The 16177-nt window shown below is 52.1% G+C and overlaps 2 protein-coding genes across 2 annotated transcripts in view; one reads left to right on the top strand and one right to left on the bottom strand.

The window, feature by feature from the left end:
- LOC137846905 (uncharacterized) overlaps positions 1-16177 on the top strand; it is a 426139-nt gene that overhangs the window by 312259 nt on the left and 97703 nt on the right. The window lies entirely within an intron of this gene.
- Positions 4557-5498, bottom strand: LOC137847404 (olfactory receptor 14C36-like). Its single transcript, XM_068665680.1, has one exon. The coding sequence runs from the start codon at positions 5496-5498 to the stop codon at positions 4557-4559; it is 942 nt and encodes a 313-aa protein (XP_068521781.1).

Below are 16177 nucleotides of genomic sequence, written 5' to 3'. Positions count from 1 at the left end.
CAGTCTATGAAGCTCAGGTACTGAGAGGTGAATGATGCAACTGCTAGAGAAAGTAAAGTCAGGAGGAAAAGTTGAAGTGACTTGGAGTATTAATGGGCCCCAGTGAGGGCTGTTACTAACAAAGCCTCCCCAGGGCCTTGTTAGGGCAGATAATTGGAGGCCATGGTTACAGACAGGCAAAGCACTGTGCTGAGAAAAGTCTTGGTTGGTTTTGGTCATGCAGAAGGGCCAAGGGTTGGCCCCAGCCACTGGGAGGGGACATCCTGCATCCTCATGTCTGGCTCAAGGCACTTCCTGGGGTCTGTGGGATGTGGTGGGCAGTGTGATGCCATGAGAAGAACACTGGTATGACACCTCCGAGGTGCTGCACAGGGATGAAAGGAATCAATGAGGCCCCACTGCAACGAGTATAACATCTCTCCTCATAAGCTCTAGCCAAGGCGACGAAACCTTCAGGGCTGTTGGGACCTTCCATTCTTGCCAGCACCCTCTGCCTTCTCCTCTGTAGCTTTTCCTATGCTGTCCCACAATTTGTCCTATTTCCTTGAAGTCTGCAGACAAACATCTCTGCTCACCACTTTGCTCTCATCCCTTGCTTTCACTCATGTCTCGTCAGCCCTCACCAGCTGTTCCTTGAAAGATAAAGACATGGTCTGATCAGAGGGTGTCCTGTGGCAGTACAGCACGACAGTTTGAGAGACATTTCTTCCTCATCAAGGCCAGCGCCAACCTCCAGGGCACACTTCCTGGCAAGTTTTTCTCTCCTGCTCTTCCGTATTACCAAAGGAAGCTCCCTCAGAGTGGAAACCCCTCCTGAAGTAGGCATCCCAACCCAGCAGGCTCCTTGCAGCCTCTCAGCGAAGCAGACACAAGTCACCTCACCAGCAACTTCCAAGCCAGGGGCCTGCTGCTGGCCTTGCAGCTTCTTGGCTAGACACAGCCAAGCCTTGTGACTCCTGCTGTCCAATCATGGACTCAAGCAGAAGGGAAAGGACAACCCATATGGGGGCCTTCTTTCTGCCTGGGTCCTCCTGGCTCTGGAGGCAGAGGGAAATCCCCCAGTCAGCATGCCAAGCAGGTGCCTTCTGCTGGCCTAGCAGGGCCACTGCCAGATGTCAGCCCAAAAGTGTAGCTCCCAGGGAGAAGCCAAGGCTGACCTGCCACCTCCAGACACAAGTGACCTCCCAGTCCCTTTCTGTGACACGTTCCTGCTGCTGCCCTATCAAGTGCAGAGACAGAAGTGACCTCACAGTCCCTGCCACAGTCACATTCCTTCTGCTGGGGCAGGAGATCATGATGCAGAGCTGAGCTCCTCAGAGCATTCCCACCCATCTCCTCCTTGTGGCCCACAAGCTGACCAGATCCATGGCCCCTCACATTTATTTGGAGTTAGGGTTTTGTTTAGGTCTCTTAAGCAGTTTTCTAGTATTAAATAGACTTGTAATACTAGGTCTATTAATACTAGGTTAATAGACTAGCATTAAATGCTAGTATTAAGGACAGAGATCAGAGTGATTAAGAGAGTAAGAGCTAGGGGAAGCGGCTATGGGCTGAGTTGTGTCTTCTAGAGATACGTTGAGGTCAGTCATTAGAGTAGTGGATTCCTGTCAGGGTGCTTTTAGTAGCATTTATGTTTAGAAAATAAGTTTACAGGTTGAAGCTGGGGAATAGCCTTGTATGACTATTTAAAGTCACAGTTACAGCAGCATCAGCATAACCTGAACCCTCTTACCACTGCAAAATCTTTAATTTCGTCTGGCCAAACCCCTATTCCGTCCTCTCAGTCTCACATTTCTCCTGGCCAGGCTTCTCCTGATTTCCCCATATCAGTTACCTTTTTAGGGGCATGTTTATGATGCCTTGCATGATCTTAGACTATCTGTCAGTGCTCTGTTGCCTACTCTATTCCTGAGAAAAGCGTCCCTTAAGACACGATGGACAAGGACACAAATGTCCATAAGAGCATCCTGCACAATGTGCCCAGCAGCTCTGCAGTGCCACAAAAGTGCGATTCCTGCCTACAAGTTTTCTTTCCAGAATGGCTCCTACGGCTCCAGGGTAACTTTTCCCAGGCACTCAGTTCCCCAGGCCACACCACTCTTGCCTGAAGGCCCCATGTGTCTCTCCAACCCTCCCCTCTTCCCCTGCAGTAGTGGCACCTCACCTCAGCAGGTTGGTTCATCTCCAGGCTCAGGGGTGTTTCCTGAGGACCTGCCTCGTGTGGGGATTGGTGGGGAGGAAGAGAGCAAGGTCATCTCCTGGGGCATGGCTGAGCACAGCCCAGCCATCCCACGCTGTGGACAGGCCCCTGCTCCCAGGCTGAGGCACACATGCAAGGTGTGCCTCCATCAGTCCAGCTTCACGCAGGGCCCTTCAGCCCTGCCCCAGTCTCAGGAGTGACCTCGTCTTCCTAGTCCACCCACAGACAAGTGCTAAAGCCCTGAGTGTCTCTGTTTCTCCCAGCCTTCTCACAAGTCTTTCTCCTGGCCCTCCCCACTGCCCAGCACTGCCTCTCAGGTGGCACTCAGTGACCCTTCAGAAGGGACTTTGGGCTTCCTCAATTGTCCTGGTGTTTATTCTCACCTTCCTGGCTCTTTTGAGAGCTCGGAGGGAGTCTTCTTGTCCATAAAGGGTACTGTACTGGCTATTGGTGGGACAGAGTTACTCTCTGCAAAGGAGCCCCTTGTGGTACTGTGTTTTGGTTTTGTGATCAGTGATGGTCACCCACAGTTGTGGTTGCTGTTTTTGAGCACTTCTTGCACAGCATCAGGACCTTCTGTGGCTCACAATTTATGAGTTTTACTTCGTTTTGCTGTTCTGTCCCCAGTTCCTCTAGAAGAAGAGAAAGCAGGTGGCTGATAGGTGTTTATCTGCTGGATGCGTTGAGCAAGGAGGTGTCCATTGTGCCAGGAGATGGAGGTCCATGAAGCTGCAGGAGCCCTGCTCTCTTGCCTGGGAGATCCCCAGCACACAGTGCCTGTGCCCCACAGGGCCAGCCCCGCTCCCCAGGCCAGCACAAGAGGCCTGGCCCAGCCACAGAGCAGCCTGTCCCGAGCAGGGGCCTGCACAAAGAGCTTTCCCTTTGCCCTTTCCCCATCAGTGCAGGCCCAGCAATGCTGCCCTGCTCTTCCCCAGGGCCATCCCTGCTCCAAGAGAGCCTTGCCCAGGGCAGTGTGTCTGTGCTGGCCAGGTCAGCCATTGCTGCTTCCCTCCCTGTGCTCCCTCAGGGCCCCAGGCTGGCGGTGCTGCTGTGCTGAGCCAGGGGCTGTGGTGCCCTGGGATCCCTGGGGGTCTCCTCCCCTGCCTGTGTTGCTCAGGCTGGGCAGCAGACCTACATCCATGGGGATCTCTGCTGCTGAGCCCCTTTCCATCTGCCCTGATGGCTCAGCAGCACAGGGCAGTGTTGGGCAGGGCCATGGGGTGTCTCTGAGGGCACAAAGGGCAGGCGACTGCTGCACCAGACCTGGTCCATGAGGCCTCAAGAAGGTTATCCTCAATTACTCTACACTCTTAGAGGTCTCTGCTGCTGGCACATCACCACAACTCCTGGCATGGCAGAGCTGTCCTTACCCCATGGACTCCTCAGATTCCCCTTTTTCTTTACCAAACTCTTCTTTGGATGGCCATTAATTTAATGAGGTTCTAATCCCTACCAACTCAGCGTTGCATGTTCTCCCTGCAGATCCCCTGACATCTCCTGGCAGCTCCAGATTCCTCTCCAGGCTGGCAGTGGCCATGAGCCCCACTGCAGGGGGGCAGTGCCATGCAGATGAGTCCAAGACCTGTTGCTGTCAGGTGCTGCCATAAAGCTCTTGGTCAAGCCTTTGGTCCCTCACAGACTGTCCTTGGAATTTAAGTCTATGTTCTTCATTCCAGGAAGCCCCAACTAAAACCCCATTTGTTACTGTGGTGCTAGCAGGGAGGCAGCTGTGACCCAGGGCTGCACAGTGCCTGCTGCTGCCTGCAGCCACAGGGATGTCACTGCAGAGACAACAGGACTGTCACCAAGGTAAATGATATATCCCGGCTTACCCAGAAAAAAAGAAGCACAATGTGGAAGCCAAAAGAGAGCAGCAGGGGAAAGGCCACGTTCTGCTGCTGACCATGGCCATGGCTCCAGGGAAGCAGCAGCCCCGACCCAAAGGCAGCAGAGAGGCAGAGCCCAGCGGGCAGTGAGGGTCTGCTCCTGCATGTGGTTGCTGGGCTCTTGGCCCTGAGCCCCTCCTGAGTGCTGGGGCTGCTCCCCCAGCTCCAGAGTAGATGGGAAGAGAGGGATACTGAGACCATTGAATTTATGCTGTCTTCTTTATTGTCTATACCTACAGAGGAAGCCTAGTTCAATAGGTTGAATGGAAGATGTAGTCAAAGTAAAAAAATTACTTAATAAATTAAAGCAATATCAGAAGTTATGAAAATAATAAAAAAGAAAAAATGATATGAAAAACTCTCATGTCAATTTCTCAAATCGAATGGTAGCGTTTAGAGGATTATTATTATTATTACAATATGATAATAATACTAAGTATAAAAATGGTATGATAAAAATCACAATAATGTTAGCAACACTGATGCTTAAGAAGCACATATAGAAACAATTTCCTCACTGCAACTTTGAGCTGCTGGTTTCTCATGCTGTAAATGATGGGGTTCACTGCTGGAGGTACCACTGAGTACAAAAGTGACACCACCAAGTCCATAGATGGGGAAGATATAGAAGCGGGCTTCAAGTAGTCAAACATGGAAGTGCTAAGAAAGAGGAAGACCACGGCCAGGTGAGGGAGGCACGTGGAAAAGGCTTTGTGCCGGCCCTGAGAATAGGGTATCCTCAGCACTGCCCTGAAGATCTGAACATAGGACAGCACAATGAAAACAAAACAACCAAATGATAAAGAAACACTAAACACAAGGATGCCAGTTTCCCTGAGATAAGAATCTGAACAGGAGAGCTTGAGGATCTGGGGGATTTCACAGAAGAACTGGTCCACAGCATTGCCTTGGCAGAGGGGAAGGGAAAATGTGTTGGCCGTGTGCAGGACAGCATTGAGAAAGCCACTGCCCCAGGCAGCTGCTGCCATCTGGGCATAAGCTCTGATGCCCAGGAGGCTCCCGTAGTGCAGGGGCTTGCAGATGGCAACGTAGCGGTCGTAGGCCATGATGGTGAGAAGGAAATACTCCGATGACATCAACAAGACAAAGAGAAAGACCTGTGTAGTACATCCTTGATGGGAGATGGTCTTTGTGTCCCAGAGGGCATTGGCCATGGCTTTGGGCAGAGTGGTGGCGATGCAGCCCAGGTCGAGGAGGGCGAGGTTGAGGAGGAAGAAGTACATGGGGGTGTGGAGGTGGTGGTGGCAGGCTACGGCGCTGAGGATGAGGCCGTTGCCCAGGAGGGCAGCCAGGTAGATGCCCAGGAAGAGCGCGAAGTGCAGGAGCTGCAGCTCGCGCGTGTCTGCGAATGCCAGCAGGAGGAACTCGCTAACAGAGCTGCTGTTGGGCATTTGGTGGTTCTGGCCATGGGTTACTGCTCAAGGAAGAAAAAATCTTTAATAAATAAGAAGACATACCTGAGATAAACTTCTTCCATTTCTCGCATAACTGCCCTGAAAACTCTTTCAGTCAGGCTTTTAGCAGGGCCCTTTCATGTGGTCTACTTCATGCTGCCTTAGGGTGTCCCTGGGAGCAGGTGACCCTGATCTGAGTAAGAAAGGAGTCAGTTCTGCCCCACAACCAGAGGTAAAGAGGAAGATGGGGTAATCTCAGATTCAATCATCTGATTATAAAGAGCTTTTCAATATTGTTGCTCCCAGTTTACCCAACTGCAGAACAGAGCTGTGGGAATTTATTTTTGCATTTTGTACCTATCTGCCCACCCTGCTCTGTTTTCTACGGCATTTCAAGTGAAAACCTGTCGATCCTCAGACAAAAGAGGATGGTTCCTTTGGTGCTGAGTTTCATTTAGAGACGACAGCCACGGTTAAGCTCATTTGGCCTGTGCTGGCATTTCCTGAGCTACAGAACTAATGGACTCATAGGTTTATAGAGACATGGAGTCATAGAATATCCCAGCTTGGAAGGGGCCCACAAGGATATTCAAATCCCACCCCTGAATCTGTACATGAAAACCCCCAATTTGGTCTATATATCTGAGGGGGTTGCCCAAATATTTCTTAAATTCTGGCAGCCTCAGTGTTGTGACTACTTCCCTGTGGTGCCTGTTCCAGTACCTAAGAAACCACAACACTGCTGAGGGCAGAGGAATCCAGGCACAAAGTGCAGATCTCCAGAACTCTCACCCTGTCCCTGTACTCCCCTTCCCCCAAACACACCGAAGGCTCACTTCATGGCCATGTGAAACCCCCATCCCCAGCCAGCCTGGGAACAAGACCAGCAGCAGCACGGCCAGCTGGAGAAGCCAGGAGGAATGCCAGCATGCTGCTGCCAGGGGAGGCAAGGCCAGGGAGGGACAGACGGACACTCAGCAGACCCTCCTGTGCTGCAGCTCTGCCTGCAGAGGAGGCAGCTCCTTATCATTGCAAATGCTGTTTGCTCTGCTTTAGCCTGCAGACACCTCCCAAAGAAAGGGGGTATCAGAGCTTTTGTAGCTCCTAAAGATAAGCTAGGATAAAACCTGAGAGGACCACATCATGATGATGCTGGTGCAGTCCATGAGATGATGTTTGGGAAGGTACTTTACAAATTTGATCACCGAGTTACTGATTTCTCAATGCAATGCTCCAGGAGTCTCAGTCTCCTGTACAATCCTGAAAATGAAACCTGCCTCCTGTTCACTGCAGCAGTCTGCAAGCACAGACTGCAGAAAAAGTCTTCCCCTTCACATAAGTCAAGCCTTGATGTTCCTCCTGAATTGCCCCTCATAATGCCATTATCTAAAGCACTGCATAAACAGAGAGACCAACCCTGACAGATGCTATCAGTCATCGGATGTGCCAGCTGTAGAAGACCCCTCTGGCAACCCCACCTGCACTGCCCTGATGCCAGAGCCTCACGGTGCCAAGAGTCTGCAGATGTGTCCTGCCACACGCTGCCCTCTGTTGTTGCGCTCCTCAGTGCCTCCAAGCCCTCTCTCCTTCTGTCCTCTCTGTGTGCCAGCTGCGGTCAGAGCCCCCAGCCCTGCTGCGCTGTGCAGAGGAGCTGCTCCTGGGCACAGCTGTCTCTCTGCAGCGCTTGCCAGGAGCTCCCCTTGGGCCCAGGAGCCCGGCCCAGCTCAGCAGCACAGCACCCGACCATGGCATCGCTTGCTCTGTGCCCTTGGGCTCCCTCAAGGTGTCCCCAAGGCCTCAGGGCTGACAGCTCCCGAAGGCAGCAGGGTCTCTGCTGGGGTGTGCTGATTGAGGCAGACTGAAGACATCACTGACTGCTCCTTGATGAATTTGGGAGAGACTGATTTTATGCTATTATAGTTTGATTGTCAAACATGAGTACAAATGATTCTCTCCCTTAACTCCTATTGTGTTCCCACGGCATGGCAGGACACCTCAGCCATGACTGCCAGGGATCATTTCACCCCTCTGAACGTGTTCTAACAAAAGAGGGGGGACCAGAATGCTGTAAAGGGTTTCCATGAAGGGAATGAGACACTAAGACACCATTCATTGAGTTTCCCTAGCTGTCCATCTGGAAGATCCTCTACCCATACAGAAATCTCTTCTTCCCCTCTTACATGACCAGCACGGTGACTGGGATGTGGAACACCCTCATCACTATGCTGATGCCTGACACCAAACACCTGCAGATGCCCGTGGCCTTCTTCCTGAGGGAGATTTCTCCTCCTTGCAGGCCTTGTACAGCTCCAGCACCCTGTGCCAGATGCTAGCCAGCTTCCTGGCTGGGGACAGCACCCTGTTTGCTCACAGAGGTGGCAGCACTCTCAGCTGCACCTCTTGCATGACCGCAGTGCTTTCTGCAGGGGCCATGTCCTACAGTCAGCCCTGGGCTGTATGCCACCCCTGTTCTCTGCAAGGCTCGGGAAGTGGAAGGTCTGACTCCAGAAGGCAGCTGTACCTGAACCAGGGGAATTTCTCTATGTACACTAATTCTTTCTCCTCCTCCCAGCTACAGTTCTGTGGTCCCAGTGTCAAGCAACCCTTGTGTGGTTTTGCCCCATTGCTGGAGCTGTCCTGCAGTGCCACGGTGATACTCTTGGTTTTGCTTTCAAAATTTGCATTTGTATCCAATCTTCCTCTTCCTAATCATGCAGATGCCCACCTCACAGATCTTAAGCAAGTTCTTTCCGAACATTCATCATCCCCTGGTCAATCCTCAGGTTCCTTAGCGGTGATGTGGGAAGGGTGAGAGAGGTGCTAGGGGAGGTGCTGACATTGTCATAAGACCTATTTCAAATACCTTGGAAAGGACAGATGGATCAAAGACTTTCTTCGGGACTTGGAAAAGGCAGATGTCAAACCCATCTTCTAGTAGAGGGGCAAGCAGAAGGATGATTAAGCCTAACCAAAGAGAAAAGTGCCAGCTTTCGCCTTAGGAGCCAAACCAGACCTAAACTGACGTCCTCAAAGCTTGCCCTTATTCTAAACCCTGAGCAGGATCCTTAGGCACAACACCAAACAATTCCTTGAAGCCCTTGCCATTCCTTTAACCCTGGAATGTGACCACTAATTCCTAAACATTAACCTGAACACCTAACTCCCAAAGCCCTCCACCATGCACACAGCACATCTCAGCTTCAAGCCCACTCCTACCCCTACCTTGTGTGGTTTTTATGCTTGGCGTAGGGCAGGGACTGTGAGGTCCTGAAGCAGTCATATGGCATTGGAAGAGGCATATGAGATGACAGGTATGTGATCAGATCAGAGGCCACAAGGAGGAGCTGGCTGGGAATGCTGGGATGGGATCAGGTGTGCCTCAGGATCTGTTGGGCATGCAGGTGTAGTGGGTTTACGTGGCAAGGTTTGGTAGCAGGGGGCCATAGGGGTGGTTTCTGTGAGAAAGATCTAGAAGCCGCCCCATGTTTGGGAAGGGCCCCGTTGTTTTCCAGATCTGAGCCAATAAGCGACGTTGTTTTGCGCCTCTGTGAGAGCATATTTAAGACAGGGAAAAAAACGCTGCGCCACACAGCAGCCGGGAGAGTCAAGGGAGTGAGAAACAGCCTTGCAGGTGCCAAGGTCAGTGTAGAAGGAGGGGGAGAGGTGCTCCAGGCGCCGGAGCAGAAGTCCCCTGCGGCCTGTGGTGAGGACCATGGTGAAGCAGGATGTCCCCCTGCAGCCCATGGAGTACCACGGTGGAGCAGGGTTTCACGCTGCAGCCCGTGGAGGAGACCACGGTGGAGCAGGTGGCCCTGCACCGACGGAGGCTGCCGCCTGTGGAAGACCCCTGCCGGAGCAGATTCCGGGCCGGACCTGTAGCCCGTGGAGAGGAGACCACGCAGGAGCAGGTGATCTGGCAGGAGCTGCTGCCCGTAGGGGAGCCAGGTTGGAGCAGTTTTCTCCTGAGGGATGGACCCCGTGGTACGGACCCATATCTGGAGCAGTTCTGGAAGAGCTGCTGCCTGTGGGAAGCCCACGCCGGATCAGTTCGTCAAGGACTGCATCCCGTGGGTGGGACCCCACAGCACAGGGGACGAGAGTGACCGAGAAGGAGCGGCAGAGAAGAAGTGCTGTAGACTGACCATAACCCCCATTCCCCCGTTCCCCTGCGCCGCTCGGGGGGAGGAGGTGGAAGAGGGTGGATGGGGGGGGAGGCGCTTTTGGTTTCTTTCCTTTGTTTCTCACTTCTCTAGCTTGTTAGTAATGAGCAATAAATCTTACTATCTGTCTTCTTATGCTGAGTCTGGTTTGCCCGTTACACTAATTATTGCGTGATTTTCTCGTCCTTATCTCAATCCTTGAGCCCCTTTCACATATTTTCTCCCCATTCCTCTTTGAGGAGGGGGAGTGAGAGAGCGGCTGTGGTGGAGCTCGGCTGCCCACTCGAGCGGAACCACGACAGTCCTTTTTGGCGCCCAACGTGGGGCTCGAGGAATTTGAGATAAGGATGATAGTTGGTAGAAGTAACGGGCAAAATATGTGCAGGATGATTGTTAAGAATGTACAAGTTGTGAAGAATTTAAGAAAGCAGTAACTGTGAGATGTTAGTGTGGTGAAGGGACGAGGGGTGGTGTGTGTGTAAAATGTCCACCTTGTCGGTGCTGTGATGATGTTATGTTTATTTTGGTGTGGTGAATTTTGTTTTCTTTTTGATTTAAGTGAAGTTTGTGAAGGTTGTTGTGATAATTGTAAAGTAAGAGTATATTGTGAGTAATCTTAAATATGCTTTTCACAGAGGCGAGGGGTGGAATGTAGTGGGTTTACGTGGCAAGGTTTGGTAGCAGGGGGCCATAGGGGTGGTTTCTGTGAGAAAGATCTAGAAGCCGCCCCATGTTTGGGAAGGGCCCCGTTGTTTTCCAGATCTGAGCCAATAAGCGACGTTGTTTTGCGCCTCTGTGAGAGCATATTTAAGACAGGGAAAAAAACGCTGCGCCACACAGCAGCCGGGAGAGTCAAGGGAGTGAGAAACAGCCTTGCAGGTGCCAAGGTCAGTGTAGAAGGAGGGGGAGAGGTGCTCCAGGCGCCGGAGCAGAAGTCCCCTGCGGCCTGTGGTGAGGACCATGGTGAAGCAGGATGTCCCCCTGCAGCCCATGGAGTACCACGGTGGAGCAGGGTTTCACGCTGCAGCCCGTGGAGGAGACCACGGTGGAGCAGGTGGCCCTGCACCGACGGAGGCTGCCGCCTGTGGAAGACCCCTGCCGGAGCAGATTCCGGGCCGGACCTGTAGCCCGTGGAGAGGAGACCACGCAGGAGCAGGTGATCTGGCAGGAGCTGCTGCCCGTAGGGGAGCCAGGTTGGAGCAGTTTTCTCCTGAGGGATGGACCCCGTGGTACGGACCCATATCTGGAGCAGTTCTGGAAGAGCTGCTGCCTGTGGGAAGCCCACGCCGGATCAGTTCGTCAAGGACTGCATCCCGTGGGTGGGACCCCACAGCACAGGGGACGAGAGTGACCGAGAAGGAGCGGCAGAGAAGAAGTGCTGTAGACTGACCATAACCCCCATTCCCCCGTTCCCCTGCGCCGCTCGGGGGGAGGAGGTGGAAGAGGGTGGATGGGGGGGGAGGCGCTTTTGGTTTCTTTCCTTTGTTTCTCACTTCTCTAGCTTGTTAGTAATGAGCAATAAATCTTACTATCTGTCTTCTTATGCTGAGTCTGGTTTGCCCGTTACACTAATTATTGCGTGATTTTCTCGTCCTTATCTCAATCCTTGAGCCCCTTTCACATATTTTCTCCCCATTCCTCTTTGAGGAGGGGGAGTGAGAGAGCGGCTGTGGTGGAGCTCGGCTGCCCACTCGAGCGGAACCACGACAGCAGGAGGCATGTAGATGTGAAGGAGGCTGGGAGGCCACTTCTGTCTCTGGAGCTGACAGACCTTCAGGAGGAATGTGGCACAGATAGGGACCGTAAAGGCCAGAAGCATGCACATGGCATTGAAGATGATGGTGAGGCATCTTCTGTTCTGGTCAGGTGAGAGACCACAGGAAGGCTGATGGGATGGGAGTCATGCTTGAGGTAGAGTTTGTGAGACCACAGAATGAGAAAATGGCTCCTGTTGGAAGAGACTTTAAAGATCACCTATTGCTAACCCCCTGGCCATAATCATGGATGTCCCCTATGAGATCAGGTTGCCCAGGGCCCTTAGCACAGGAATCCCTTCCTCTGTTGCATCAACTACACCTCTCAGCTCGGTGTCATCTGCACTCTTGCTGAGGGTGTACTCGACCCCACTGTCTATGTCACTAATAAACATATTAAATCGTACGGGTCCGAGGACAGACCCCTGAAGTACAACACTTGTCACCAACCTCCATTTGGACATAGAGCCATTGAGCACCACTCTCTGTGTGTGAACCTTGAGAAATTGCCAGATTTTGACTTAAGAAAACTCTTGACTTTCACATGGAGAAGAGCCCAGTCCTGTACCAGAGGGAGAGAAACCCCACACATCAGGGCAGCCTGGGACACTGCTGAGTGAGCAGTGCCCAGGAGGAGGAGGGCCTGGGAACCACGAGGGATGTCATATGCGCTGCGGTGCCTGCTCACCAGGAACCAGGCCAGCTTCCTACAGAGCTGCCTTACGAGGAGCATGGCCACCAAGAAGATCTGAGTTCCCAGACACAGCTCAGATCTGCTGTGACACCACATAGACAATGTCTGCAGCCAGCAGTGAATGATGTGCAGGTATGGGAGTCCTTTTAAGAGACAGGTTTACACAGGATAGAGGGCTGTGGATTGGCTGAAAGTCCCAACAGGACCCAGGTCTTTGTGTCCACAGGTATGGCTGTTGTCTCTGCTACTGAGGCCTATGAAGAGACAGCTTATCGTTAAAGCACCAGGGCCTCATTGCCTCCTCACCTGCATCCATGAAGCAGGCAGGGGTCATACCATTCTCCTGCACTTGGCCATGCACATCCCCATCTCCTACTGCCCCACAAAGAGTCCTGAGCAAGGCGTGAAGGGCAAGGATCTCCCTTCCTTGAGTTGGGAGTCAAGGCCTGGCCCTTGTGCTTGGTGACACACATCCACTTTTCCTACACATCAGTGTCCCCTTCACACTGCCTTTGTCTCCTTGTCCTCACTGCCTCCAGGGTTCTGCTCTAACGAGCTCCAAGGGAGGCTGTGTGAGTGCTGGCCCTCAGGGGGACACTGCAGGAAACTTGCCTCTGACTTGCACTTCTGGAGAGATGTCTTCAATTGTCTCTGAGTGCCTGAGGTTCGTGGGCTCATCAGCCAAGCCCCCAGAGGGGTGATTGCAGTGCCTTGGGCTGGTGCTGTGCTGCTGAGCTGGGCTGAGCTCATGGGACAGAGAAAACACTTTTTAAAAAGTCCTATGAAGCAGAGAGCCAGCTGTGCCCAGGAGCAGCTCCTCTGCACAGCGCAGCAGGGCTGGGGGCACTGCCTGCAGAGACAGAGTGCTTAATTGCAGGCAGAAGTGGCAGGATGCACAGAGCTCACTGGGGGAGAGCACTTCACAGCCCTGAACACGGTAAGTCTCTGGCTGGAGGGCAATGCAGCTTTTGGTCCTGAAGCTGGGGGTGCAGGAAGGTGTACTGGGTCTGGCTGGAATGTTAACTTTCCCGGCAGCAGCCCATACAGTGCCGTACTCTGTACTTGTAGCTGGAACAGCAGTGTTATCACACCAATGTTGTGTCTACTGCTGAGCAGCAGTGGCACAGCATTGGGCCTTTCTCTAACCCTCCTAGGGGGTGGGCAAAAGGTGAGGAGAGAAACATCACTAGGGCAGCTGACCTAAACCAACCAAAGGGATATTCCATACCATGTGATGTCACACTCAGCAATAAAAGGTGGAAACAGGAAGAAGAGGGGGAGGGTGGTCTCTCGTTGGGAAAACGTCAGTCCTCCTCTTGAACACCGGCTGCGTGTGTTGAGGCCTTGCTTCAAGGACACGGTGAATCATCGCTCATTTGTGGGAAGTAGAGAGTAATTTCTTTCCTCTGCACTTCCATATAGCCTTCATTCATTTTGTTTGTTTGTTTTCCTCCCTTCTTTTTATTTTTCCTTTTCCCCTCCCTTTTCCCCTTTCCGTTTTTATTTCCCCTTAGTTAAATTGTTTAGTTGTTGGTAGTCTTTATTTAATTATTATTATTATTTCCCTTTAATTAAATTATCCTTATCCCAACCCGTGAGTTGTTCTTTGCTTTACTTCTCCCCCTCCTCATCTAAAGGAGGGGGAGTGAGAGAGAGGTTGTGGGGTTTAGCTGCCCAGCACGGTAAAACCATCACAGAAGTGTTTCCCACGGCTGTGGTGCAGAGCAGGGTCCCTGCACTCAGCCTGCCCAGGGTGCCCAGGGGCTTGGGCAGGGGAAGGGAAGGGCAGGAGGTGCCTTCAAAGAGAAGGCACTTTCTGCACTCTCTGCCTGCCTCTTACTGCTCTGATTGTGGGGCAGGCTCTGTGTTAATGGGGTAGTTGGATTTGCACTGGTGACTGAGCTTCCTATTGCATTGAACTGAGACATAAACAGTTTAGTGACGAACCTGAGAATATCCCTTCTTTTTTCTCTGCTTTCAGACTGCACCCCGGCTTTTCTGAGCTGTTCTTTAGGAACTGCAGACAAGGAGACGTGGTTTTTCAGCACAACCTCTGTGGGCATCCATCCCCCAGCTGAGTGCTGCAAGCAGCCAACAGCTGGGCAGCAGGAGATGGACAGAGCAGCCCTCCTGGATGTGACCTCTGGCTGAGATTTTTGCCCATATCAACGACATTTACCACTGCAGTGGAGCTGTGTGGCTGTGTGCTGTGTACAGGACACTCAGCAATCACAAAGCAGTGCTACAACCAGGGAGACACACAAAGGTGATCTTGAAAGAAAGATAATATGAAGGCTCTAATGAGAAAAGAATTGAGTATTGTTCGGGGAAATTTCCCCTAACAGTCTTTATTTTTCCTTCTGTGCGGTGTCCTTGATGAAGGGCAGGAAATGCCCAATGTCAGCTCTGTGAGTGAGTTCCTCCTGCTGGCATTCGCAGACACACGCGAGCTGCAGCTCCTGCACTTCGCGCTCTTCCTGGGCATTTACCTGGCTGCCCTCCTGGGCAACGGCCTCATCCTCAGCGCCGTAGCCTGCCACCACCACCTCCACACCCCCATGTACTTCTTCCTCCTCAACCTCGCCCTCCTCGACCTGGGCTGCATCTCCACCACTCTGCCCAAAGCCATGGCCAATGCCCTCTGGGACACAAAGACCATCTCCTATCAAGGATGTGCTGCTCAGGTCTTCTTTTTAGTCTTCCTTATTGGTTCAGAGTTTTTTCTTCTCACTGTCATGGCCTACGACCGCTATGTTGCCATCTGCAAGCCCCTGCACTACGGGAGCCTCCTGGGCAGCAGAGCTTGTGCCCAGATGGCAGCAGCTGCCTGGGGCAGTGGCTTTCTCAATGCTGTCCTGCACACGGCCAACACATTTTCCCTGCCCCTCTGCCAAGGCAATGCTGTGGACCAGTTCTTCTGTGAAATCCCCCACATCCTCAAGCTCTCCTGCTCAGATGCCTACCTCAGGGAAGTTGGGGCACTTATGCTTAGTGTTTCTTTAGCCTTTCTTTTCTTTGTTTTCATCATTTTATCCTATGTGCAAATCTTCATGACCGTGCTGAGGATGCCTTCTGAGCAGGGCTGGCACAAAGCCTTTTCCACGTGCCTCCCTCACCTGGCTGTGGTCTCCCTCTTTATCAGCACTGGCATGTTTGCCTACCTGAAGCCCCCCTCCATGTCTTCCACATCCATGGATCTTATTGTGTCAGTTCTCTACTCAGTTGTTCCTTCATCAGTGAACCCCATCATCTACAGCATGAGGAACCAGGAGTTCAAGGATGCAGTAAGGAAACTCTTTGGATGCATGCTTCTTTGCAATCAATAATGTTTGTGAGTTCCCTGATTATTTCAGGAACTGTGAGGAAAATTTTTGTTACTATATTTCTCTATAAGTATTTTCTACAAATTTTTTCTTTTGATTTAAATTATGTTATCCTTAACCTGCTACCTGATTTTCTTATTTCTATTTTTTCATCTACAGTGACCCATTCATATAATTAGTGAAAGAAGTAGGTTATGTAGAGAAACATAATAAATAAAATGAAAAACAAAACAACAACAACAAAAAAAAAAAAACCACCACCAGAACTACATTATTATCTGCTGCAATCTTTTCCCATCCCCTCTGGAGCTGGGGGAGCAGCCCCAGCACACAGGAGGGGCTCTGGGCCAAGAGCCCAGCTGCTACATGGAGTTTGGGTGGGGGCTGCTGCTTCCCTGGAGCCATGGCCATGGCCAGCAGCAGGACGTGGCCTTGTCACTGCTGTTCTCTTTTGACTTTCAGTGTGTTCTCCTGTGCTCTTTTATTCGGATAAGCCGTCAGATCTCACAGGCCTTGGTGACAGTCCTGTTGTCTTTGTAGTGGCATCCCTGTGGCTGCAGGCAGCAGCAGGCACTGTGCAGCCTTGGGTCACAGCTGCCTCCCTCCTAGCACCACAATAACAGGAGGGTCTTGCTCAGGGCAAACCCAGAAGCCTGGACGCCTCCCCAGAGCTGCTGACAGGAATACAGCCAAGAGGTTGTTCCCTGCTCTTCAGTTTTCTGGGGTTCTTTGTGCAGGGTTCCTC

Source organism: Anas acuta, chromosome W (assembly GCF_963932015.1).
Source record: "Anas acuta chromosome W, bAnaAcu1.1, whole genome shotgun sequence".
NCBI lineage: Eukaryota > Metazoa > Chordata > Aves > Anseriformes > Anatidae > Anas > Anas acuta.
This window is presented reverse-complemented; position numbering and strand designations above follow the sequence as displayed.